The sequence below is a fragment of the Periophthalmus magnuspinnatus genome, chromosome 1 (genome assembly GCF_009829125.3).
Source record: "Periophthalmus magnuspinnatus isolate fPerMag1 chromosome 1, fPerMag1.2.pri, whole genome shotgun sequence".
Classification (NCBI taxonomy): domain Eukaryota; kingdom Metazoa; phylum Chordata; class Actinopteri; order Gobiiformes; family Gobiidae; genus Periophthalmus; species Periophthalmus magnuspinnatus.
In genome coordinates this window covers 17359375-17386172 of record NC_047126.1, presented here as the reverse complement: position 1 = coordinate 17386172, position 26798 = coordinate 17359375, and the positions used below count along the sequence as shown (strand labels likewise).

General features: G+C 38.5%; 1 protein-coding gene across 1 annotated transcript in view; it reads right to left on the bottom strand.

Moving 5' to 3' along the window:
• The window catches only part of sorcs3a (sortilin related VPS10 domain containing receptor 3a), a 327550-nt gene that overhangs the window by 187861 nt on the left and 112891 nt on the right, over positions 1–26798 (bottom strand). Inside the window, exon 2 of the mRNA XM_033971295.2 lies at positions 7562–7629. Coding sequence (XP_033827186.1) covers positions 7562–7629 — 68 coding nt within the window. The remainder of the gene's footprint in view (positions 1–7561; positions 7630–26798) is intronic.

Genomic DNA, 26798 nt, shown 5'->3' with positions numbered 1-26798 from the left:
GTTCTATTGATAATCCTCTGTTACAAATAGGTCTGCTAAAAACCACAAATAAACTTTTGATTTAGTTGTGAAAACCAGGAACCAAAAAACACATCGTTTTGTGTCACTGCACCTGTCACGCCGCACATGTTGAGCCAGTGGTGAGAGGAGCACTGAAATTGTGGTAACAGAGACTGTCTGAACGGTTTGCAGTCATTTCCCCCGAACACCCCCTGTAATCACACCACTGAATCACACAGCTGTCATTAGACCTTTATCCCTTATGTGGCTGGAGTGGGTAACAGCAGCGGCAACTTTGACAATAGAAAAAGTTGTTAATTGCAAAGACTGTAATGTGAACATTATATAGAGTTGAAACAAAGGCTTGCATACACTATATACAAAGACATAAGCTTTTTTCTCATCGTCTGTAAGGAAAAATTGTCTTAAAAATCCTTTTCATTATTCTGGCATTTAGGAAATCAAAATAATTTTGATATTCCTAATTGACCTAAAACAGGAAACGTTTAGTCTGATTTCATGCCAGACAGTGAGAAAAAAGTGTATGTGTCTTTTTATATAGTGTATGTAAACATCTACTTTCAACTGTATTTGAACAAAGGAATGGCCTCTGAGGAAAGGCACGACATGGTTTATTTGTGCAACAGACAGTGATTCACAGAACAAGAGGGATGCATAAAAATATATATAAAAATAGTTTTAAAAGAGAAGAGTGCAAATAAAATCCTTTCAGTCATATGCACAGCTAAACAGAACTGTTTTGAGCCTAAATTTGACCATTGTCTCATCAGGAAGGCTATCCAAAGTTTGAGTCACAATTTTCGTGATGACAGGTTAGCCCTTACAAGCCCATATACTGCTCAGTTAACATAAAAGTAATACTAATAGTAGTAATAAATCTTACATGAAAACCACTCCAGATGACTGCAGTGTCTGGGAAAAATAGACTTTTTGTGGATTCTTTCCACAGACTTGTGACTCACACTCCGTCGAGGTCAGTGTGAAATGGTGCATTGATTTTAAAGACTTTCTAAGTCTTGTGGGACCCACTTGACTTAGAAAGCCACCTGGCATCAAAGTATTAAGTTTTCACCCATTCACACAAAGGTTAAGGCTCATTTACAGTTTATTGTCCCGGTAGGTAAATTTGTCCTCTCCGTTTGACCCATCCTTCAATGCCACTGGGGCACCTGATCAGGAGCAATGGGTGCTGCAGTGTCGCATCTGGGGACCCATCTCCATGATCTTGTTTCTAGATTTGGTAAAAAACTGCCTTAGCTGGAGGATTGTCCTTAGTGTGTATGTTTTGGGTTGATGGAGGAAACCGGAATGCCCAGAGGAAACTCACACAGACACGGAGAGAAACATAGAAGGCCTGGGCAAGCTCGGAAAATTGAACCTGAAACCTTCTTGCTGTGAAGCGTGAGTGTTAACCATCATGCAACTTACCACTGAGTAGCTCCAGCATTCGCTCACTGTTTTGTTCAAGGACATATCAATATGTTGAGTTGAGGTAAGCTTTTGGTCTGTTTTCTGTCCATATAATTTATCTTCATCAGAAATCCCTTTATTTGAATACAGTGCTTGTCACATTTGATTCATATTTATCCAAACGCATGTTGTCTAAAGCTGATACACGACATGAGATAACTTTGAAACATTACCTTGCAGAATTGATTTATCACCACCAACGACTTGACACTTCCCTTCCTTCCCCTCCATTTTGCAGATCCTCCCAATGATCAGCTTCAGTTGTATAAAGTGTATATGACAGGTTTTCATCTTTTTTGAATTTTTACCTGGTTTGGTGGGAAAGTATATGTGGTAAATATGTATGTATGTAAGTGGCAGTTTATGAGGAAAAACAGCTCCAAAGAAATGAGTAAAAATAGTAGCAGTGAGTTCATCAACACAGCATCAAAATGGAACAACAATGTGTAGAAAAGGAAGGGATTTTTAAGTTTAAACATGAATTTAACAAAAAAAAAAAAAAAAAAGGTGTTTTCATTTATTTTTAATTGTCTGATCATAACTGTAGAGTTGTGACTCGTGACATCCCACTTAACTCTATATGTCAGATTTGGACAAGTTTTGGCCTGTGTTATCATGGTTGCTAGGTAACAGTTATGTAATTATCACTCCTTTTACCATCATCAGTGAGAATTTTAAGGCTAACTGCTGTGCATTATTTTGTATAACTCCACAGTTAATCACTGTTATAGATCACTACACTGTGAGCACCACCATAGCAGTGGGTAAACAAACGAACTACTGTTAGAGGGACTAGCTTCAACTAAGACAGAAATAAGTAATGCCTTGAACGTTTACAGACAGCCAAAAGGTTTTCAGATAGATCCAATCCAGAGTGAGGCTGCTGAATGTAACAAGGTAATCAAACCTATTGCTAACGCTAGTGGGAGCGACCTTGGTCTTTTATTAATGTTCATATCTTGATTTATGGACAAAATACCAGGATCATGTAGAGCAGGTTAATACAAACATTTTAAGACCACAACAGTTAAACAGAGAGGGGTGGCAGTTTTTCAATAGAATGGGAATTGGAGCCACTGACATCAATGGAGGTGGAAGCACGGCCATGGCCACTTCCTATACTGAAGACGGCGGTTAGCGGGTTAGCTATATCCATTTATATATACAGTCTGTGGTTAAAACTATGTAACACACTGTTCCTCATTGTTTAATCCATACGCATGTAATATCCTCTCCCTGAATCCAACCAGGAAGTAACATCACAAAGTTCATCTAAATTAATGAAGGTTAGAATTATCTTCAATAAATCCTTAAACAATAACTGTGTGAACTGTTCTATGTAAATGCGTAATCTAACCTGACATATGCACTCAAAGGTCAGCGTATTCATTAATTCTGACTGACCAGTGTGGAGATACTGAGGTGTGGCCACTGGCTTGGTCTTTGTAGAAAATAGTAAGTATTTGGGTTGCCATTTGTGACGTTTCGCCGCAAAGTGATCAACATTGGCTGTGACTCTCCGCCTCACACACCATCAGAGCTGCAGTCTCAGTTAGCTGTAGTGAGAACCATAACAGAGCTGAGCTGACACTACAGAGACAGACAGGAGAAGAGAGGCTGTTTAGAGAATAGAGCTGATTGGAAAAAAAAAAAAAAAAAAAGACTGCTCAAGGGAAAACTTGGAGGTTAACTCACAACCTTCTGTCAAATTCCATAATTGTCATGTTAAAAGGTGAGGTCAGCTGCTTATCTTCATGAAAATGGTATTATTTGGTCTGGAATGTTCACAGTATGGTTTAAAACTAGTCTAATTTACATGTAATTAATTAAATAATAATAATTTAAAGCCGCATTTGGGGATTAAGGCCCTCGCCACCCCTTGCAACCACAGGATACGGGCCATTGCAAAGAGCTTACCTTTTGTCCTGCATCGTGACCATCCCTGCATCACGACTGCCTTTGCATCAATATGATTTGTGGAATATGTGGACTGGACTTCAATGGTCTATGAGAGAATTTTTATTTTATTTTTATTTATTTATTTATTTTTGCATCACTCATAGAATTTTTTTTTTTTTTTCGTTTTTCTTTTTTACATTTTCTAAAAAATGCAATTTGGTAGAAAATTCACAATTCAAGACCGCAGCCACAGTCATATTCAACATATAATTGATAATCTTTGATGGGCCATGTGTTTAGTGTGTTTTGGACAAATTGGTTTAAAAGTGTTTGTGTTGAAAATTATGAGAGGAGATGTCTTCAGTACGATGCTATGCTCTTTTGTCATTCCTGGGTCTGATCCAATATGGCCGACTTCTTGTGGGGTTTGGGGCAGGGCCGTAATATATATATATATATATTTTATTTTATTTTTGCAAATCCTGACATATTATATTTTCTGTGCCAAGTTTCAGATCTTTGTGTTGATTTTTTTCCAAGTCAGGCTCCCATTGGCCTCATTAAATTCAAAGTTTGAAGTAGTGCTAGAGTCATCTTTATTTTTTCTTGGAGCCTTTGCTCAAAATTAGAGCTCATCAAGTTATAATTTTCAATACTAGTCACTGGCATGCCCATTCTTGTTTACTACTTGATTTTTACGATTTTCCAGACTCTAGACACGGTTTTAATTCGTTCCTTGCCGTGACGTTGTCCTCGACTCGGGCACAAGAACAACGGCGGCAACAACAACAACAACAGCAAACCAACAACATGACTGCATAATGACATCACTATTTATTTTTTTCTGTTTTTCCCTCTCTTCCTCTTTTTGGCTCTTTTCAACTCTTTAACACGATAATCATTCACTTTCCTTGAATTGTAAACAGCTCCCCAGACTGGATACCTTACTCAGCACTTCTGCCATGTTTGCTTTGGTTCATTTAACCTAAAATCGTTCACTGTAATCTATATTAACACTTCACAACACTCTGACTCTTTCATGACACTTAGAGTTCTCCACTGTTTAGTCTTTAATACAGGCATTTGAGTCACAGCTGACACTGGTGTGACTGATTGTACGAGCAGATGTCAGTAGGTAATCTGCAGCTTTATTTCTGTGTCATAGATGTTCTCCCTATGCTGATGGCGCTGCTGGTAAAACACTGAACTTCAATTTGATGACTGGGGTTTGAATCCCACTCTGAGCTTTTGCTTGAGCCTTGCAATTTTGATTACCCAGCATGCTGCGTTCTTCATAACTGGCACCAGATGAACTTGATTGTGAGAGGAGAGAAAAAGGAGTTTGTTATGTCCTGTGTAAGCTGTAGTGTGGTGGTTACATCATGTCTGCGATACCCAAGTTTGCTGATTCAAGACCCAACTCTGCTAAATTGTTACTGTACGCAGACACTTGCAATGGCTTCACTAATGCACAGTGTCTAATTGTAGTAGTTGTAATTTCCTCCAATTGTGTGATCTGTTTTTCCCACAATAAGACACGAAAATCATTTTGTCCTATCAAAATAAAATAAATACTCTAGGTCAATAAAACCAAGTACATCTTCCACTTCTCTTCCTCTCCATTATTCCCTAAACCCCTATTTCCTTTCATCCAGACTGCACTGTGAGTTGTGGACGTACAGCAGCTGCCCTCCCTCTGTAGTTTGTCCTGAGGGACTGGGCTGGGGTCCTGCCAGCTCCTGTCCTGTTATTACCCTCTAGATGTTTCTTTACCTGATGATTATGCCGTTTCAACCAAACAACCTTCAATAGACTTTAAATGTGATTTTTTTTTTTACAGGTTAAGCACATGTTTGCTGCAGATCCTGTTACAAATCTGTGTTATAAAATCTATAACATATTAATAGTTGCTGTGTCTTTAAAATCCAGTTTGCAATCGTTAGCAATTGTACGGTGCATCTTAATAACATGAGCTCTTTGTCAGTGACTCATCAGCCACCTCCAAGTGTCAAACCATTTCTTTATGACTCAAGACCTGTCACTTTGTCACTTTGTCGTGCTTGTTTTTCAGTGTCTGGCTGAAAAATGAACAATAGAAGTTGTTTTGGGTAAGACAACACGCATTATAATATATTGTCTGATTCTTTTTGTGTTAAATTTCATAGTCATGTCCCTCCAATGTAAGGTAATCCTCTGCTTGTTGTACGTTCTCGTCTTCACCGCCCTCTCCTCACATTTACCATTATGTTTAAAAGAAAGTTATATTGTAAAGTTCTGGTTCATGTATTGCCACGTTAGTTCAGTTGGGTTTTTTTTGCAGATTAGCCACTAAAAATCTCCAGTCAATTTAACTCCAAACCACATATCCCTTTTGCCTCTGGTCCAAATTACTCAGTAGCTTTCAGAATGTCAGATGGAGCCAGCAGTCACTTTGGCACCACTTGTGACTATCATGGCACCATTTCCATAAAGATGGGCCGATGAACCTCAAAGTGTGGGGATGTTGGCATTGGTAACTGACAACTCTATGATTACACAAAATGGCATATGCTCCAGTTTACATTAGGATATAGAACCTGACAACCCAAAAAACAACCAGTAACTATATGTAGAACTTATAAACTATACATATATTTGTGTTTTTCTTTCATTGTTTTGTGTATCGTTGAATTGAGCAACTAGAGGCTGCAAGAAGCTTTAGCATATACTTACAACTTTGCAGGGACACATCTTGGTATGTCGGAAGGAATAACTAATGAAATCTATACGTAAATACCATAGACTGTATAAAGAAGTGGACTGAGGGAGTGTGACGTTGCCCATAGCGTTTGGCTCCAGTCAAATGAAGCTCAGCGCGGCTAGCAGTTACGGAGCGAATTTGGAGCGAGGTCGCAAATATCATAGCAACCAAAGAGCCAGTTTGGAGCAAAGCTGTGGAAGGTAATAACCCTTGTGAAACCAGCGTTGAAGGCGCTTAGCAACGCTGTCAATCAAACCTGTTGCAAACGCTAGAGGGAGCGACCTCGGGGAAAGAAAGCAGCTGATTGTCTCTTATTAATGTTCATATCTTGAGTTACGGACACAATAGGGAAATAAAAAATACCAGGATCACATAGAGCGGGTCAATAGGAACATTTTTAGACCAAAATGACGAGCCTGACAGCAGCATAAAGGGCCACACATTTCTAATGTAAAGTGGATTGGAGCAAGAGTCGAGGGAGCCAGAAGTGCGCCCATGCTCACTTCCTATTTGGGACACGGTGGCTAGAAGGTTAGCTAAGTCCATTTATATATACAATCTGTGATATCCTTACATTTTGGTAACTCATGTATATATCATACATATGCAACAGAAACATACTCACTCTTTAAAGGTGATAGGACTGTCACAATAACATATTTTGAAGTTCGATATATATCTCACTCATTCAGAGGATGTATTCCAGCTCAGACCATGAACAAGCTAGCTACTGGTTCGTGAGCCGCTACACCTCTGCCTTCAGTATCACATCTTACACCAGAAACCACAGGAAAAAGTTGTAGGTAATTCAAAGACCAATTTTAAATAGTAGTATTATGTGTAACTTCCATTGCTAAAACACACCAAAACGCCCCTTGGCAATAATCCAATGTGCCACCAAGCTTTAAAGTCACCCAACAGCGAAATTGTCTGTTTTACACAGTCTGACCATGTGTGAAAAAACAGGGTTACACGTAGTTCCAATTCATCTGGGATCTGTCACCCTTTCCCATTTTACAAGTGTAGTTTCTGCGCCGTACAAGAACTCGAGCTGTTCCCGAAAATGTGAGCACAAAAGAGTACGGGTGTTTATTCTATTCCCGTGGGTTCGCTGAGGAAGTAGAGTAGATCAGATAATTCGGCAGATCGGGAGCGGAACAAGTCGATTTTCAATGCCATACCGCCCCCTTGTCACCACAGCCCTTCCCCACACACACTTACAGGTGAGAATAGGACATGTACAGGTGCAGTACAAGAAGATATGGAGAGGCGTTAAAAGAAAATGAGACAAAAATCAGGGTTTTCGGGAAATTTCGCAAAGTTTGGGGAGTTTAGGAAGCCAAGGGGAAGAAATATTTTGAACATGGAATACAAAAATAGCTTGTTTTTTGCATATTATTGGGTTAAAGTGTTTTGCAGTTTATTACTCACCTCCACAGAGTACTCTCAGTGACGCTGCCGATGTGGAAGTCGTATAACTTGGTCAGAATGAGGATCACCTGTGAACAAAAGTACATGTATTTTAGATTTTTTTTTGTTTTTTAATATGTCAAACAAAGACGTAGAGAATGGAACTGGCACGTGCACAAAAATACAGTTACATTATATATTTTCGTGTCATGACTAGTTTGTAGTTAACATTGTCAAAAGTAAGACACGGTAAATGCTTTATTTGTCTCTTAATGAGGACATTTCAGAACCATTTGTCCACATCATCACTGCCATATGTTCAAATGCAAAATCTAAATGTGTTAACTTCCCAGAACTGATGAGAATATTAATTACAAGAAGAGCTATCTGTCTCATTTAATTACTTATCCATAATTGTCAATCCCCAATGAATCCACTCTGCATGTAGAGCCACACTTGAAACTATAATTCTACCACTTATCAAACATCAAGAGAACATCTTCACAAACCCTTACATAACCAATAACGTGCAATTTAAAACAAAAAAACAAAAAAACAAAGTACATGTTGTCTGAACCAATCACGAGCTCTGGTGTGAAGCCAGGAGTCTGCGGTATAAGAGTCCTCTCCACTCTAAGCTGACAGCACTGGTGTGAAATTGGACCACAGTCAAGAGGAAGTGCAGGGTTTGTAGGACAATGTTTATTCCACTTGGCCATCTGCTAACAGCTATGATGATCTGCTCACCTCCAGGTTATAAAACGCTTTTGAGAGAGAGTGGGGGAAATTAGTCACACAAATATCCTGTTTTTAGCATGGATAGCACACTTGACCTGGCCTCCCTGTTAGAGCCATGCCTTAACATAATACGCCCTATTTGCATCTCTCGGTCCATGTGCAGTCTGCATCTGTTCTCCCTCCAGGCATCTCCATTAGCATATATTGGCCCTTTTATGGTGATCTGTTTGTTGTTGGATAATTGAGAACATTCTGTTATGGACATTTAATTCCACTCCTGTGCAGAGACAAGAGGGGAAGATGTGGTCTTGTGTACATGCATTCCTTTAATGACATCATCAAGAAAATGAATCTAGTTAGAGGCAGAAATGTATTGTCAGTTTCCAGTGGCCACTTGCTATAAATAAAAAATAAATATACAAATACAAACATACGTACAAAAGTCAGTGTTTGCAGTGCCAACAATGAGCATCTCCATCTCTGTATTTTTAACAGCAAAAAACGAAATGGATATAAAAGAATAATAATCGTCATTTTGTGCATTAAAAAAAAAGAGTGTTGTGCTTCTGCTGAGTCTCAGTCTAAAAACTATAATAAAACAAACAAACCAAAACTAGTGTACCACATTTTCATGTTCAGTTGTCAAAGAACAACACAAAAAAAAAAAAGAAAAAACAAGTTACTATATGGCTTTAGGGTACCTTTGACACTCTACAACTTCAATCTGATGTGTCTGAAGTCAAGCATTACTGAGACCAACATAAATGGAGTGGTGAACGGAGCAAAGCAGGACATGTGTCTTTGCCTTAGGAACGGAAGACAAGAAGGAGCCAAATGCGGGTGCAGATGGGAAGAAGCAATGCCCCATCACCCCTGACCACTGCCGCGCCCCCTGCAGTGCTCCGGGGTCTGGTGCAGATCTGTGGCCTAATGACTTCCAGGACCTTCCCAACCTCTGGCTCAGCCTCACTCCCCTATGGGCTCTGCCAACAAGATGGTCGCCCACCAGGGAACTCTCCAATAAGGTTAGGATCCGCCACATGCTCAGGGGTCTTCCTGCTAATACCCACAACATATGGTTTGTCCCGTGCGAGATGCAGGGCCAAACAGAGGTCATTGTGAGATATATGGAGGACATGACATTCTCATCAACTACAACAAGAATATGAAAAGAAGTTTTGCCTATATGTACCTGTATTTTATTCCTACAACTTTTAATGGCAAAACTTTTCTTGTTTGTCATTGCAATGTATGGGATTTACACGCAGCAGGAAGTACCGACCACCACAAAACCTCAAGTTAATAAGAGTCAGAAGATGTAAATTAACTGACCAAAGATTGAACAAAGATTGAAGTCATGCAGTAATCTGAGAAGTATGGCCGATCAAACTGCCAAACAAAAGTTATAACTCAATTTATAATATCGGTATTATACTATGTTTTCCTCAAAAACTAAAATCTGCAGTAGACGTCAAGCAGTATCATAAAATCATGTTGATGAAAATCCTCTTCCAACAGACAGGAGCTGAGGTTTAGCTGCATATAAAATAGCACGTTCATATTTCATGCTCTGCTCTCTCTTTTTAATTTACCCACAGACAGCTAATTAATACATCAGAATGTCACTCACTTTGTGCTTGCATTAGCCTTGTTGTCTCAGCAATTAACCAACTGTGAAGAAACATGTTATTATCATCAGTAAATGTCCCCACGTCACCACGCCGAGTCAAAGTGCCAACAACTATTTTCTATAGTGTCTGTGCTCGTGGCGGTGATGACAGAGCTAATGAGTCCATGTAGCAGACACGTATGGTCCCGGTCTTTGCTTTTTAATAGTATCTATGGTTGGTGACATATGTATTCAAAATGCAGTGACTCAAAATATAAAAACAGGGGGGGATTAATACTTTAATTCAGCAACTATGAGATTCCGCATTGTATAGTCCATGGGAAATAGAGCGATGATCTAATGTAAAGTCCTAAGGAGTACCTAAAAACTTGAGGGTAGATGGTTAGATTCCAATGCAAGAACTGCACCAGTCCTAAATAAAGTAATTACTTAAGAAGAAACACAGAGATAGATGAGTTTAATGCCATACTGTGGAATATTATAGGCCAAAGGAACACCATTCCCATGATGACAGTTATCCTGAGTTTAGACCAACACGGTGCAGTTCCTGTGCGGTGGCCGCAAGTATTCTGTATAATTAAAAGTAACGAGAGGAGCTCAGACCGCACGCCATGCAATGCGGTGGTGCCGGCGGATTCATTCTGGATTAATTCCGTTGGGAGTCTATTTCTGCTGGCCCCTGGAGCCAACCACAGCTTTTATACTTAATAATTAAGTGGTTATGGTGCAAACACATGGACTCATGTGTGCTGCTTCAAAGGCAGTGACCTCAACAGCACATCAGAGCACCGATCTGCATGTCACACTGCAACAAAACCCCTCCAACACAGGAGTCGCAGCTGGAACAGGTGAGGTCTGAGCAAGGTGTAAGAGTCAGGTTTGTGGAGATGCAAGACCACTCAGAGCAAGTCTGCATGTTTTTCAGTACAAAAGAAAAAAGATTCAACATGAAAAATAAATAATTACATAAATACAAATAAACAAGTATATTTTTTGGGCAAAAAAATGACACAGTGGGACTTTAAGTCACAATATCAGTCAGTGAAATATAACCTGTATTCATTGACAGTGGTAACTGACAAACATTAACTCGCTCCATGAGGCTTGATACTGAACTTGAACTGCTTCTGTTTTCTCAAATAACTCACTCTTGCATCATAAGTGATATTGTTCTAATCACAATTCGCTTAAAGCTGACTTCTACGATTGCTGTTTTTCACAGAAATAAAAGTGGTATGTACCTCAAGACACAAAGAACTATGTTGTATATGCAGTTTTATTATTCCCTTTGCTCCTTTGAAATACTATTCGAGCGTTGTGTAACCCATCAAAGCAAAACAAAAAAATACCACGCTTAAATCTTCAACCAAAAACAATGCATCACACAACTACTTGGCATTTTAGTACTTTGAGTTTCAAAGAAATTTCCCTTGTTCTATCGGCTCTGAACAAAAGATCATTTGCAGTCTTTAATTAATGAAGCGATCGCACTGCGGGATATGGAGAATCAACTCGCCCAAGTAAAGCATGCCCGAGTTTAAATACACATCTAAAGGATTGTCAAAATGGCTGCCGGAAGCAATCATTCTCTAAAAGTGATTAAGCCTCACTCCTCTCACTAACATGTCAACAGCAGAGCAATTACTTTGTCAATGAAAGAGCTCTTTATGGGACACAATGTCAATAGTGTTACACAGATGTCAATACAGAAACACTTAAACCACTTGACCTCCATGGAAACACCACCCGGCTGTAAGTGAATTTAATAAATAGATATGAAAGAAAAGCCACATACAATTCAAAATAAAAATGTTCAAGTAAATTAAATCACTGTGGAGACGAGCTGGTGACCACATACACAAAGAAGGCATGTTTTTTCAAGATATTTATCAAAAAAACACATGTAATCGAATAAACGCATAGATAAGTTTGATGTCATGTACAGTGGAACATTCCAGGTAAAGCAATAAACATTTGGGAGACAAACAGGAGGCCGGACCACTGCTGAAAAAGTTACATAATACATCTTTAATGCACAGATCTATATACACATACAGACGGTGAATTCCTTATAGAGACAATGGCAAAATAAACACAGATAGAAACTAAAATGAAGCAGCAGAATTAAAAAATAAAATAAAATAAAAAAGGTTTACGTTAAGATTAAATGTGGGCCCCAAAAAAAACTCCAACCACACTAAAAAAATGTATTATATTTTAACTGCGTGGGTTATGTATACACAAATTATTCCAAAGAAACAGAGGGAAGTGAACTGTACAATATAATTATGTACACATGTCTCAGCAAAAGTACCTCAGCTGTCATCTTTACCATATGCTCTACTAAATATAAACAAACTAGCATTTAAAAGGTTAATACTATAGGACACGAGGGTATGCATTTGTAGATTCAAACACAATTCACTACCCCCACTGACTAGAGGCGGTCTGTAGAGCTTTTTCTCAGAGACCTTGACTACTGTTCCATTACATAAACCCCATCAGATCCCCTGTGTGGGTGCACCTGGAGCTGTTGTACTTGTGCGTCTGTGGAGGTTAAGGACAGTATTCTGCTTTTGTTTGTCTCATAGGCCCATCATTAAACTCGCACTACAAAGAAAACCCTTCTGGGGCCTTGAACGCATCACATTGTACTAACGAGCATCACTTCCAGCTAAAGACCAGGAATCAAGGCTCCGGGTGAAGGCTTTTGCGTGTTATAATTAATATTACAGTTTTAACATGCGTGTGAATAACATTACAGTGATTAGTGGTTCTTTTTCTCGCCATGTAACTGCTGCTAAGTGTTGGAGTGTAAGTCCAGTGAAGGCCACCCTGGTCCTGCATTTCAAAATCTGAAGTTGTTTTTTTGTTTGTTTTGTTTTAGTTTTTTTTCCCATAAAACACTAAAATTAAACTAAAATGATTATATTTGATTATTGGTTTGTTCTGTACCGACTAATGTGTTTGTTGCATTGCATGTCCAGTTGGAGACGAGACACTTTGGGATTTTGTGTCCACTGATTGGTCATAAAATCCCATTGTCATGTTCCATCAGGGCTGGTTTCATTCTTCTGATTAAAGCAACACCATGCAACTTTTTAAAGATGGCCTGCCCTCTGCATTATTCCACAGACATTTTAAAGTCCAAACCGTACTCTGGAAAACATTTTATGCCATACACTGGAATATTGTAGCCAAGGGAATAACATTTCCATGGAGACAAGTAGAAAGAGGCCCTCGTTCAAACAACATAAGTGTATTTTTTCGTCTATTTTGTTGCTAAAAAGTTGCACGGTGAAGCTTTATGTCTGTGTTACACCCATTGTCTGTCTCCATTTCTCTTCTCCATAGCCTTCTCTAACCCCAGTGTTACCTTAACCATCCCGGGCCTATCTATCCCTCTAACCTAAAGCCCCTTATCCCTGCAATAGCCAGCGCCTCTCTCTTCTTTCTTATCTTTATTCTTGCTCAAATTTCCCTCTGAAGTCTCCTCACCTCTGCTCCTCACCTTCATTGTACCAGCTTATCTCTCCGGCTCCGTGTCCAACAATCACTTCTCGGCCGTACTTTGTTTCCCCAACTTGTCTGAGACTTTGAACTCAAGTCACAAGCATGGAGATTGCAAACAAGGACGTATAGATAAGGGGCTGTATATAAAAGGGAGGGGTGCATACATTTTGGAGACATGGGTGTGGCAGCGGTGCCATATGAGACAGTGAAAACAAAAATCATGTACTGTGATGCTTTTCTACTTTTAGTTTATGGGAAATTAACCTTTTGAGTATGGGTTTGCGTATTCTTGTGTTGTCCTACATTTAGGGCTCAAATGCTGCGAACATTTCTGTTTTGACTTACCCCCCATCTCTGTCCACTGCTCTGCAATTATGAGGCATTTTTCATACAAAAATCAGCTTTTCAGAGCTTTTAAACCCATTGTTTCCCCTCACCATTTACTCACCCAAATTTGTATTTCGAGTGATTTGAGTGAGCAATCTTCAATCGCTTATTTTCAAGACACCATGTTGCTGTTCAACTCCTTTGTTCACCACCACAGATACACGCCCACAGCTCTGTACTTACTTCGTTCGCCACTTTAATTTTCCTAATTGGTGATATGCATAGGATTTGTCAGCGGCGCATAGTCATTTTGGCACAAATGGAAAAAAAAATCTGCGTCTGGCTCGAGTGATCTGCAGCTATTCATCAGAGGTATCACGATAATTACTATATCGACTTCATCGGGTATCGCTCAATACATGATAGATGGTACGATTATTTTTGGGGGTCAATATTTATCATGGATTCATTTTCTTTGTAATAGTGGGAACATTTTGTATATTTTCCTGTTCTATGATTAGATTTCAGCTGTAGAAGGTTGAATTCTGATTCATTATATAGACAAACTAGCTACTTAAGTTTTGCATTCTGCTATTTATTTATCACAGTTCTTTTTCTTACCATTCTATACATGAATACTTTTTGAGGGATGGTTCTGTTTCATGGTTTTGGTTCAATATTATCATTTATCATCTATATTTTCTTCAGCAATCAATCACACTTCAAATTTGCCGAATAAGAGGTGCCGACAATGTCATGTCTCTTTGTTGTGCAGTTACCCAATGCAGAAATAAGCAGACTTATTTCTTTTTTTACATTATTTTAGATGAATATTGCAATTTAAAATGTCCAAATTATAATATAATGACATCTTTTTTATGTTGGCTCTTGGCACTATGAACAAAATGCAAAATAACCATCTACATATGTGAGAGTTTCATACTAAATATCCCAACAAGCATCTCAAGTCTTTTTAAAATCTTAGTCAGCACCCAAATTTTGTATGTTTCATTACTGAGCTGGAAATAATGCTTTAAAATAGTGCGAAGTCAACAGGCTATCAAGGATGTATTTGTTTAAAAAGTTGGTTTTCAAGACCTAATGTTTGTTTTCCACAGCCTGCACACAGCATTCTATTTTGATGCAGTTCAATAATTAAGTTCAACCTTGACAGTTGTGATTAATTTTGTTGCTGTATAGAGGAATGAAATGAATCAGTCTCTAATATTTTCACACATGAAAAATAATGCCAAGGATTTTTATTTGGAGTTGGTCAGGCTATTGCTAAAAATGCCACTATAATTAAACAGGAAATTGCATTTTTACCCATTCAGTTCATCTCTTTTCATCACATAAAAACTTGATGTTACATTTTGATGTAGAGTTTCTGAACAGCACTGCAAATTGGGCCAATGTGAACCATTTTACATAATCCAATAAATTAATATCATTACAAGGTTATAGTCCAGTTTCATATGTTTATGTGACATGGGTGACACAATTAACCTTTAGCATTTTATTCAGTTAAATTCAAGTGTATTCATATAGCACTTTTAAAACAACTTCAGCTGACTAAAGTGCTTCACAGAAAAGTAAAAAACAAACAATAATAATAATAATAGCAATAACAACAATAATAATAATAATAATAAATAATAATAATAATAAATAAACACGATAGGAAAATGATGATGATGAAGTGTGAACTGTGCCTGAGTCATAGTTAACAGTTAATAATCATACAAGCCCCTAATAGACACTCTCACACCTGTTAGCATACTGACTAGCCCTATCATTTGCTTTGTTTCATTTGGGTCTGAAGATGGAGTTATAAATAGGAGATAGATGATGTCTGAGAAAAAGTACAATAAAACACCTACATATCCTGTCCAGATAGTATTAAATGCCTGGGGAAGGTCGGGCTTTGCTTTAACAAGGAGCCTCAATGAAAGAAGCTGGACTTTATGACGGAGCTAATGTGCTTGTCCAGTTTGAACATAGCGTCCACAATCACCCCGAGTTTCCTCACTGCAGGGCGACAATAAGAGGACGGAGCACCAATCACACTGTCATGCCCAAGCAGTGGGTTAGTTTGGTCAAACACCACAAACTCAGTTTTATTTTTATTTAAGTTCAAGAAGTTTGTGCTCAGTCGAGTCTGCACATCCCTGAGGCAGTCCTGCAGAGCTTTGATTGTGGACTGGCTATCATTGGCGGTCACTGGCAAATATATTTGAATGTCATCCACAGAGGAATGAAAAGCGACATTGTGCTTTCTTAAAAAACAACTTTTATCCATCATGCTTCGTTATTAGTGTCTTCAATTTCTGGGCCCATCCACATGTGATATAAACAAGCATTCCACTGTCTGCCAGTCTTGCACAAATAAACTACAGTGGATTTACTTTTTCTCAATAATAAAAATAGATCAAAAATGGATTGTTGCTGTCAGTTAAACAGACTATGGCATGGATGTGGACAAAAAACAAAAAGAATCAGAGTAACAATGCACCCTGCCCTCTAAAACTGGAATCACCGTGAAGTATTAAACTTAGCAATATGGCTTTGCAAGGTTAAAGCTGCTTAATTTAACTTTTGACTTAAAGGTCCGTCACCTACTTGTCTCATTGGATTTGTTTCACAGTATAGCATTAAACTTAAACGTATTACCATGGAGACGAGTAGGCGATGCCACTAGGCCAAGTTACATGTCAAATGTGTGGAAAAGGTGAGATATCCAGTAAGAAAGCAGGGTTTCCAACCAAGTTCTGACCTTTAAAACAACCTGTCAAACTGTGGAACATTGCAGGCTAAGTGATAATATCTCAATGGAAACTGACAGAGCTGGGTGATAAAAACTGAATCGTGATCTCAATCCTGTGATGTGCTAATTTGATCAAATTGCCATATCACGATTCCCTGCTTTTTTTTGTTTAATGTGGCTCTATGGTAAAAAAAAAAAACAAAAAACACTCCTCTAAATGGCCAGCCCCCATCATGCACCGTGAGTGACAGGTGGATATAACCAATCACAGTGAAGAGCAAACTTTCAGAAACAGAAAATAGCCAATTACCTAAAAAAAAAAAATCATGATTTTTTTTTTTTTTTTCCATATCACCCTCCCCTATCGTGTACTTGCGATATCTCTATAATCAAATGAACAAAATTACTTAAAACATATTGAACAACCTAAATAGCAGTAACTCATTATATTACACAGTTCACTGTCATCATCCCAACAAACTCTGAAAAGCTTTGCGCGCTGTTTTCGTCACAGTTAAACCCAAAGCCGCTTCAGTTTTCAAAGACTCGTGATATGAATGTAACCATAACACTGTGTGGAGGAGGCTGGGAAAGACCCATTTTGGATGCACACTTAGTGAAAGTGGAGAGACACCCGCTGCTATCTGCAACTTCTGAGAGGATTAATAATTTGTCAAAAACTCTGAATATTCTGGTACAGCTGATATGGAAATGTAGCAGAAGAAATAGTTTTGCTTGATGTCACCTAGCGCATGCCTGGACTGGTATGGGAGATAGTATAATAGCCAAAAGCAGACTAGGTTTTCATTTTCAATAATTAAGTTTTTTTTATCTTTTTGCATTAACTTCATGTGAAAAGACGGTTTATATTTTGCATTTTAACATCCGTATACATACTTTAGTGTTAAAATATAAATAATACAGATAAAGTGTTAGGTAGTATTTTCAGAAAAGACCCAAAGTTGAAACGTTGCATGAGGTAGGGCATCTGGTATAAAACAAACAGCAGGATGATGATTTCGAGCGACCTTGATGAAGCCAAAAAAAGAAGATAAAGTAGCCGAGAGTAGTCATTACTGTAAGATAAGTAAATATTAATAATTATCTGCATATACTACAATATGTGCATTCAATCTGTTTCAGTAAACTTTCAGTGAGAACAGACAAGCATAAAATACTGCAATTTGTATCAGTGCGTCCAAAATGATGAAAAATTTGGTACAGATTAGCCATTTAAAACAAAATCTAATGGAAAAAAATCAAACGTAAATGCGTGCAACAGTACGCTGAAACACATGAATACTTTATTGTCTCGTGGGGATTAGAGTTCTGTAAACATTCCTGTGCCAAATAAATATTCATAATTTCTCCAAATACCATGCACATTCAATCTGTTTCAGTAAAATGTCAGTGCTAACATGGTGAAAACATAATCTGTATCCATGAATCCAGAATGATGAAAAGTTAGGACGGTTGCCATAGCGATTAAGAATTTAAAGTAGTAAAAAGAAAAATATGGCTCATACCTGGACGACTGAGGGATTACACAGACATTACGGATTTAAAACAATGTAGTATTTCTTTTGAATGGGAAAAATCCTCAGTATGTTGCGTATGACTTCAGTTTTGTACATTTACTGCAGTTATAAATACGTTTAAGCAAATATCATGTACATTTAATCTATTTCACTAAACTTTCAGCGATGACAAAATGGCGTAAATACCACAATTGGTTTCTTCGAGTCCAAATTAGTACAGTTTAACAATTCAAGGCAAAATATGACGTCTTTTGAATGGAAAATGAAAGAATGAGTTCCTTGTGTTGAATACTGTGAGTTACAGACAGAGATGGACTTGTTTTTCAGTAAGAAAGCTACACATACTTATTTTAAGATGTCTTCACTGCAACCAGCTACTTCAGTCACAAGCTGCAGCTCTCCATACACCTGTGACAAGAGGCCCTTTTAACCAGTCTTTTCAGTGACTGCGAGTGATCTTTCTGTGACATATTCTGCCTTCCTGTAAACAGTTAAAAATATATCCATTTACGACCTTGTACGGATGTATGTAAAATTTGTTTACGTCCATGTAGGTCTAGCCTTTTATAGATCGTACCTTTCACAGCGTATGAGTACAGGGAAGGCTCCTTTGTGAAAATGTAATGCATGTGCTTGTTATCTGTACCTTCACTCATCTGAGTAGATAAAAAATAAACTTCTTTCAACTCTCTGCCTGGTCTCGAATCACATGAAAAAATGCATATAACTCTTCACTGAAATCCATAAATACTTTCTTGTCTTCGGGGATTAGAGTTCTGTAAACCCTGATATGCGAAATACATATTCATAATTTCAGTATCATATCAGTAATAACAATATGGCGGAGATACCACAATCTGTATCCATGGATCCAGAATGCCATAGTGATTTAATATAAATTTGAAGCAATTTATTACATCTTTTGAATAAAAATGTTGCACATACCAGGACGCTGAAACTCATTAATACTGTTTTGTCTCCCGAGTTTTGTAAACACCGTTACGCCGCTTTCTTCAATTTAGTATCAGTAAACTTTTAGTAATTACAAAATGGCAGAAAAATAACAGTTTGAACGGTTTTGTCTGTTGAAATTATGTTTGTTTCAAAACATGATCGGTATTTGTACTATCCCGCGGTCTATTTTCGGAGCCCATAGGAGCATAGGAGCAAAGCCAGCCACCAACTCGGTCTATTCCCCGTCGTTTCCCTGTGGTGCAAGTCTGACTGTCTGTGTGACTGTGGGTGAACTGAAGCGAAGAGAAGCAAATGTCTCTGTCCGCTGATTCTGCACTGGAGGCGAGGGCTTATCGCAGAGCAAGAAAAGGGCACAGGGGAAACAAAGCCAGCTCTGATCTCTGCCTCCTCTTCATCATACCATATCACACCACCAAAATGGGCTCTGTGGAGGTTTAGGGGCAAACACACTTCAGACAGAAAACTGAAAAAACCAAAACAAACTCAATAGGTAACACTGTCTATCAATAAAACAAAGAGTGTAGTGAGAGTGGATACATACCTGGGTTTTATCCCCCCGTGTTGTTGTTTTTGTGTTTTGTTTTTTATCTCAGCAAGGATGAGTTTACTATGTCCTATTATAAGATGCATTTTGACATTTTTGAGCAATTCATAAAAATAAAAAAGGCATAGCAGTACTACATCAAATACATAAAAAAGGCTGCTTACTATTTTCCTATTTTCAAATGCATTTTCATACTTCCAGATAGGGCGAAAGAGCCAGTTTTCCCTATTGATTACATTGCGCTTTCATAAAAAATACCCAAAAAAACTCAAATATTGAAGCTGATCATATTTACCAATGGCTAACCCTAGAACTCGCTATGTATCGACAAACTATCAACTATATTATTATGTTACCATTTTCCTGCTGTTCTTGAACTGTGCAGTGCAATACTGGAATTTCCCCACTGTGGGACTAATAAAGGCATATCTTATCTTATTAATTTTAGCTGCACCCTGTCTGTTTTAAATATTACCAGCCTTATAGAATGTCATCTGAAACTGAAACTGAACTTATAAACAGCATCAATAGCCTAGTATCACAAGTCACAGTTCTCTTTTATAAATACATGAAGCAGTAATTCAGCCTCCGCCACTTTTATAATGTTCAAGTTTTCTCTATTCCTCAAAAGGAGTCTGCCTATATGTTCAGTAATTAGCATTCCTGCAGCCATTATGTGAAGTATGTGAAGTACCAGTCCAGTATATATCTCTTGTGAAGTGAGGACTGAGGCATAGAAAGAACCCAAAGTCACTAATAAGGAACTATAATTGGACTCGGTTGAAGTGCAGCCTGGAAAAGCATTTGCTGCATTTTTAATGAAAGGGCATATTTTATTAAGGAAATGTACAGGACACCTTACATACAGCGTGAGTGCAGGGTAAATAAGACTATTTTATGCCATGGGGTTTCAGTTTCTTGTTAGTATTTTGAGAGCATTTCCCCGTTGAAAAGAAAAGATATTTTGTTTTAAATTGTTAACTGCCATGGCAACGGCCCAATGTTTTAATCATCCTGATGCTTTTAAAATAGCTGTGTTAGACTAAGACCTATAAATACTCAAATTTTGCATCTCCAAAAGAAAAAAATACATTTATTTCCCACATCTACATTCCGTGCACCAGTAAATAACATAATTTACTCATGGCCATCTTCCCATGAACTACCTCCTGTAATTTTTTTTACCTCCACAATATACATAATACAACTGTTCACTACTTTTCAGAAATGATTAAATTATTGCATAATCCCTATTGACCTTATTCTGCCCCAACCACTTTGTCCTCTAAATCAGTGGTCCCCAACCTTTTTATCACCGCGGACTGGCCAACGCTTGAAAATTTTACCGTGGGGGGCTAATGCTAATGCTAATGCTAATGCTAATGATTACACATGATACACATTTGACCCACAATTAAGTTAATAGCAGAATAAACCACGCTTACCGATCAGGAACTTCATCCAGTCCATCAAAACATAAGGTCCTCTACTCCTGACTCCACCATGAGATCTTCACTCGGTTCCACGAACCGCTCCGGGTCCGAGATGCCTCTAGTTTAACTTGTACAAACATCCACAGTGTCCTCGGTCGGGTACTTCCTTTGTTTTGTCCGTTTCGTCATGTTTAAAACGCAAAACTGCTGCGTAAAATTACGCAATACGCGCGCGTAATTTTACGCGCGGATCTTTATATCCAGTCTCGTGTTTTTACGCGGAGAAGTGACGGAACAGATTTCACTTTCCTGCAGCAGATTGAACATGGAGGCTCTAACTTCCTTTGTGGACATAATTTCTTGACTGGATTATATTCTCTGTACCTTTACGGAACGAATGAGACCAACGTTGTCTGAATATGTTGATGTTTGACAGAACCAGAGCGCTCAAAGGTAAGTGAAGTCCAAATCCACATTTCTGACTTCTCTGTAAAAACGGCTTTCCTGTCAGCACGGTGGTGATTCCAGGTGTAAATGGTTTACATATTCAGAAAGATGAATGCCGTAGCTTTCATTTGATGTGTAGATTGTTTGTGTGGGTGACGCAGAAATACACGTACATTGCTGTAAAGTTGTAACGTGTAACGCGGGCGGGCCGTCGGAACGCTAAGTGGTTAAGTTGTCGGCGCTCAAGTGACAGAAATGTAACCGAGAGAATCCGGTCATTTTTCAAAATAAAATATTTTTCAAAATAAACGATTGTTCAGACTCAGATAATAAATACAACAGAAATAATTAATTATTTCTTGGACGGCCAGCGGCCCGGTACCAATTGATCCACGGACCGGTACCGGTCCGCAGCCCGGTGGTTGGGGACCACTGCTCTAAATGCTCCAAAAAACATCCTTTCTTTGTGATGGCACTTCCAGTTAAGCGGGAATCCCATTCATTTCAATGGAGAATTTGATAAAAGTTTCACCTCAGAAATATGGCGTAAAGTAGGTTGATTTGTGTATATGTTCAGTGTTCATTTCAGCAAAACAATTCGCACATTCTAAGGGAGGCTTTAAAACAGCTCTGTAGTCTGTTTGAAAATATTGGACAGGACATTGACTTTGGTCACTCGCTGCAAATGAGTGTGAAGAACTCATTTACAAGTGGGAGACGGTGTGAGATGCTTACATGTCGTGTTATAAGAGGCAGAGTGGGTGTCACCAGGTAAAAGACTTTAGCATAGGTAGAACATAACATAGGTAGAACATAACATAGGTAGAACATAAAAAAAATCCATTTATAATTTTCAAGGGTAAATTGAGTGGGTTAAACTTGTAGGTGAATGGGAGGAATGTGTTTAGTAATATCTTAACATTTTATACCTTTTAATACAGAAAAAATGTGATATGCATTCAGTCGATTCAGTGTATATAAAATGTTAAAAGTGCACTATATAACTTTTCTAGTGGAGAATTGCCATTGTAAAACATACACAACTAATCTCTGCTGACAACCAAGTCCCGAGTAGAGAGTCCACCACCTACTGTATCTGTCTCCATGGAGATGTTACTGCTTTGCCTAGAATATTATTGTCCCATGGAAAGTACACATATTATTTAGAGATAGACCAAAATATCTGTTTACCATTATATCAGGCTGATATTTACACTTTTTGCATATCAGATATCAGCCTTAAATCTCCTGTCTCAACTGATATTTGGTTTGAGCTCATAAATTGCTGTATAAACCTTTATTTTAATACTTTAGTGCAATGACAGCATTCACAATTACATTACATAGCTCCATTATGCATTAGTAGTAAAAACAGGGTTGTGGATGTCTAAACATAAATTAATTAATTATTTTTTCCTTATTATAGTTAACTCATGCAGAGTCGTAAAAAGTATAGACAATATTTATGTTAGTATTAATTGCAAATCATATATTTATGGGCAAAATGATAAAAACTGGCCCTACATATCAGCCAAAAAATATCTGCAGTTTATCGGTCATTGGTTACCCTGGAAACAATTCGTATCGGCATCGGCCATGGAAAAAAAAAAAAAAAAAAGCCATATCGGTTGATCTGCAGTATTAGTAATTACAATACAATAAGACACTGACAGTAGCAATGATACAGATTGACTGATCATAGCTCCTACACCATTGAACTTGAAAAACTCCATTTTGTCTCAAGCTTGGTTTCGAAAATTCATATCCTCTCTCAATCTGATCCACTTCCTCCCCCCCGGGCCCCCGAAACCCGCACTGCACTTAGTTAGCTCAATAATCTCAACTTGCTCTGAAAATGTGAATTCGTCCTGACAGTTGAAAAGTCTAAAAGCATCCTTCTCCAGCTCGTACTCATCTAATCAGACCTATCTCCATTTTCCCTCTTCCCTGCGTCTCAAATACGCCCTCTCTCTCCCCCCGAGTTACTGCAGGCACATGGTTTCTGATTGGGACGGCATATTGCTCTTGATTCAGCAAACGGGAGACGGGAATTAGTTTGAGTCTGTCATTTTCATCTTTGCATATACTTTTCTCTCGCGCTCATATCTCTGTGGTAATTTCACATTCGGAGGCAGTTGTGCGGTAGAGAGCGAGCGAGAGGGGACAAAAGGAGCTGTACCCACAGGCGTGTCATTGCCGATCGCCTGGTGGAGGTGACGTGATATGAAGACAGTGGGACAGCTGATTAACACCAGGATCTGTCTCAAAGTCTTAATTACTTTTTGCCCCGTGATGCTCTCCCCTGCTTTATGGTCCTTAAAATTCAGCTGGAGAAGTATTACAGTCAATATTCTACTAAAAAGCTGTGGTTTGGCTTGACAGAATGGTATGGAACAAATACAATATTGGCTTATAGTTCAGTAGATGAAATAATAATTGTACTAGGATAAGATTTTAGCTGTAGACTGTTGAATACATAACTTCTATGACTCATTACAGATACAAACTAACTACTAAAGTGTCTCATTATGCCATTTGTTTATTGCAATTTGTGTTTTTTCTTAACCATATTGTACATTTAGAACAGTTTTTGGGGGATAATTCTACTTAAAGGTTACTGTGTCAGTGTCATAAATTAGTTTCATTATTATCGTCTATCATCTATATTTTTTTCAGCAATAAATTACACTTCAAAATGTGTTATCGTGTCAGGCCTAGGTATGGAAATTAATGATGTGGTTGTGGCATAGGTGGTTTTACTCTCTAGTTACGCTCTCAGATGGGCGATAAGAAGCAGTATTCCTGTATAAATATAGTCAATTTTCATGTAAATATTTAAAGGATCATGTTTTACTTCAATCTATAACCTGATCACATCACAGGATACATTTTAAAACCATATTTATCTAAAATCTAAATCCAGCCACCATCCCAAAATGCAGACAAGTTCCTTGAAAAAGTAAAATAATAAAATTTCTCTCCACTGGATGTCCAAGTCAGTCAACATCAATGGACCACGCGGAGACACTTTACGGCAAAACCAGCAGAGAGTGTCTTGCCCAAGGACACAACAACAGTTTTAGTGCTAAAAAGAGTAGGGATGGGACAACAAACCTTTAGGTTATTTGGTAAATGCTCTGCTAACCAGCTTACTGCTTTCCACAAAAAAAAAAAATGTTGTTCTTGCAGCTCAGCAGAAACGGCCCAAGGACACAACAACAGTTTAAGCACGAGAGGGAGTGGGCATTGAACAACAAACCTGCAGGTTAGTTGTTAAATACTCTACCATCTGAGCTGTTCCTGTCCCCAAATTATGTCATCCATCCAAGTCTGAAACATTGGAATTTCAAAACTGAAGAAATCAAAGCGCTTTATATCATGGAACCAGTCCCCACTTCACACACACATTCATACACCAGATTACGCAGACACAAGGACTGAGGGGCGTTAAGTGTCTTACCCAAGAACACGACGACAGCTTTCATTTGTGGGAGCGGGAATTGCACCACCAACCTGTGGCTCAGTGGATCTAACCGCTCAATCAATGATGTTTATGTCGAGAGCGGGAATCGAACCACCAAATTTCAGATCAGTAGGCGAATATTCTACTGCGCTACTACCCCAAACAACCAACAAACAACCTCAGTATAATGAACATGAAACTTGCCCTTATCATTCCACATAATCCATGATATCCACGGTAGAATACACTACCAGACAGAGGCAGTACAAATAGTAACATCACGCTGGCACCAAAGTTGAAGCATTCCAGATTTGAATTGGAAATGGCTGTTTAGACCCTGCAGCCACGATAACAAGGCGGAATAAACCCAACAATAAGCCTCATTCACATTTTAAGCTCCCAATTTCTTTTCTTCTAAGAGGATTTCTCTGAAACATTATGGGGTTCGCCAGGAGACTAATGCTTTTCAGTCGTGCTTCGCGCTTCATTGACTCAAATTTATTCCAGATATTCTTCATAATACGGACACATTTGCAAAAGTAATATGAGTAATAACTTCACTTTTTAACTTAACACAATATGTAAGCGCTGTTCCTTTGATCGCTTGGATTAGTTTCTACGCCCCCTAGTGATCACAGAGAGTTTGAAACTGTAGCTCCCAAATGAGCCACTGTGAGAATGTAAATGGACTTCACAAGCAATTCCAAGTTTTAAGTGTTTGCGTAACAGTTTCATGAATTTATTTATTCACAGTTAACCCTATAGCGTTGGATGCTATCGCAGCCGATAGATTTGCAGTTGCGGAGGTTCCATTACCGTAACTCCGCAACCAATTGTGCTATCGTGTAAATTCAAACAGCGTCTCAAAGCAGAGGCATGGGGCTCTTTAAATATGTGACTGTCGTTACGGTAATCTGCTTACGTTGTCCCTCGAAGATGACCAATCAGAGTGCAGGTCAGTTATTTGATGCGTCAAAGGAAAAATAAGCATGGATATGTAAAACAGAGGTAGCTGTGTGAAAAAAGGCAAAAATACATGCTGATCTGTACTAAACTGGTCACTTTAATGAGTAATGTATGCACTGTTGTTCTGATGTTGTTGTATATATCTACCTCTAAGACTTATTTTTAAGCATTTCTTTTTTTAACTTGTATATTATTATTATTCAGTGTTTTTTGTTGCACTTTAACACCGAAGAAAGTTCCTTGACTTGTGTTCACTGACAATGCCAATAAAAGTCTTCTGTTCTGATGCTTCCTTTAACATGATTTTTATGGCTAAAAAAAGAAAAAAAAAAGTCTAGGCTAGCTATAATGGTCTATAATGTGCTCAGAGTTAAGAAAAACCTCACACAATATTGAGATTCTGGTCCCGTTTCGTCACAGCCATAGGAGGATGTGTGGTTCCATCACGCAACACCAAACCGGTACAGTTGTTTTCTCTTGTTACTTTGTCTAAATCCGAGACAACAAAAGTGAACCCAAAAACAGAACATCTTCTAAAACAAGCTTTCAGGGCCAATGCCGTTTAAAGCGGACTCAAAGTGCACTGTCACTCCTCATGTGTCAGCAGCGGTTTGTGTGCTCACCTAACGTCAGACACTGCCCAAGCACTAAAAGCCCCCGAAGTCAAGCGGCTATAATTAAAATTGCAATATGTTGTCCTTTCAAAGACATTATGTTATCCATCAGGCTCTTGATCCATGGGTTTAGCTGTGATGTCTGTAGCTAGCTCTCTGACGGCTGGGAGCTGCTTACATGGGCATCTGCTGTGACAGTGCTGGGTTAGCAAGGGCCTTGGCGAGTAGTGGTACCATCCATTACTGTTATGCTTCTACCTGTCTGATCGAGTGTGTTAGGGGATCATTTATGCCCCCACGTGGCTC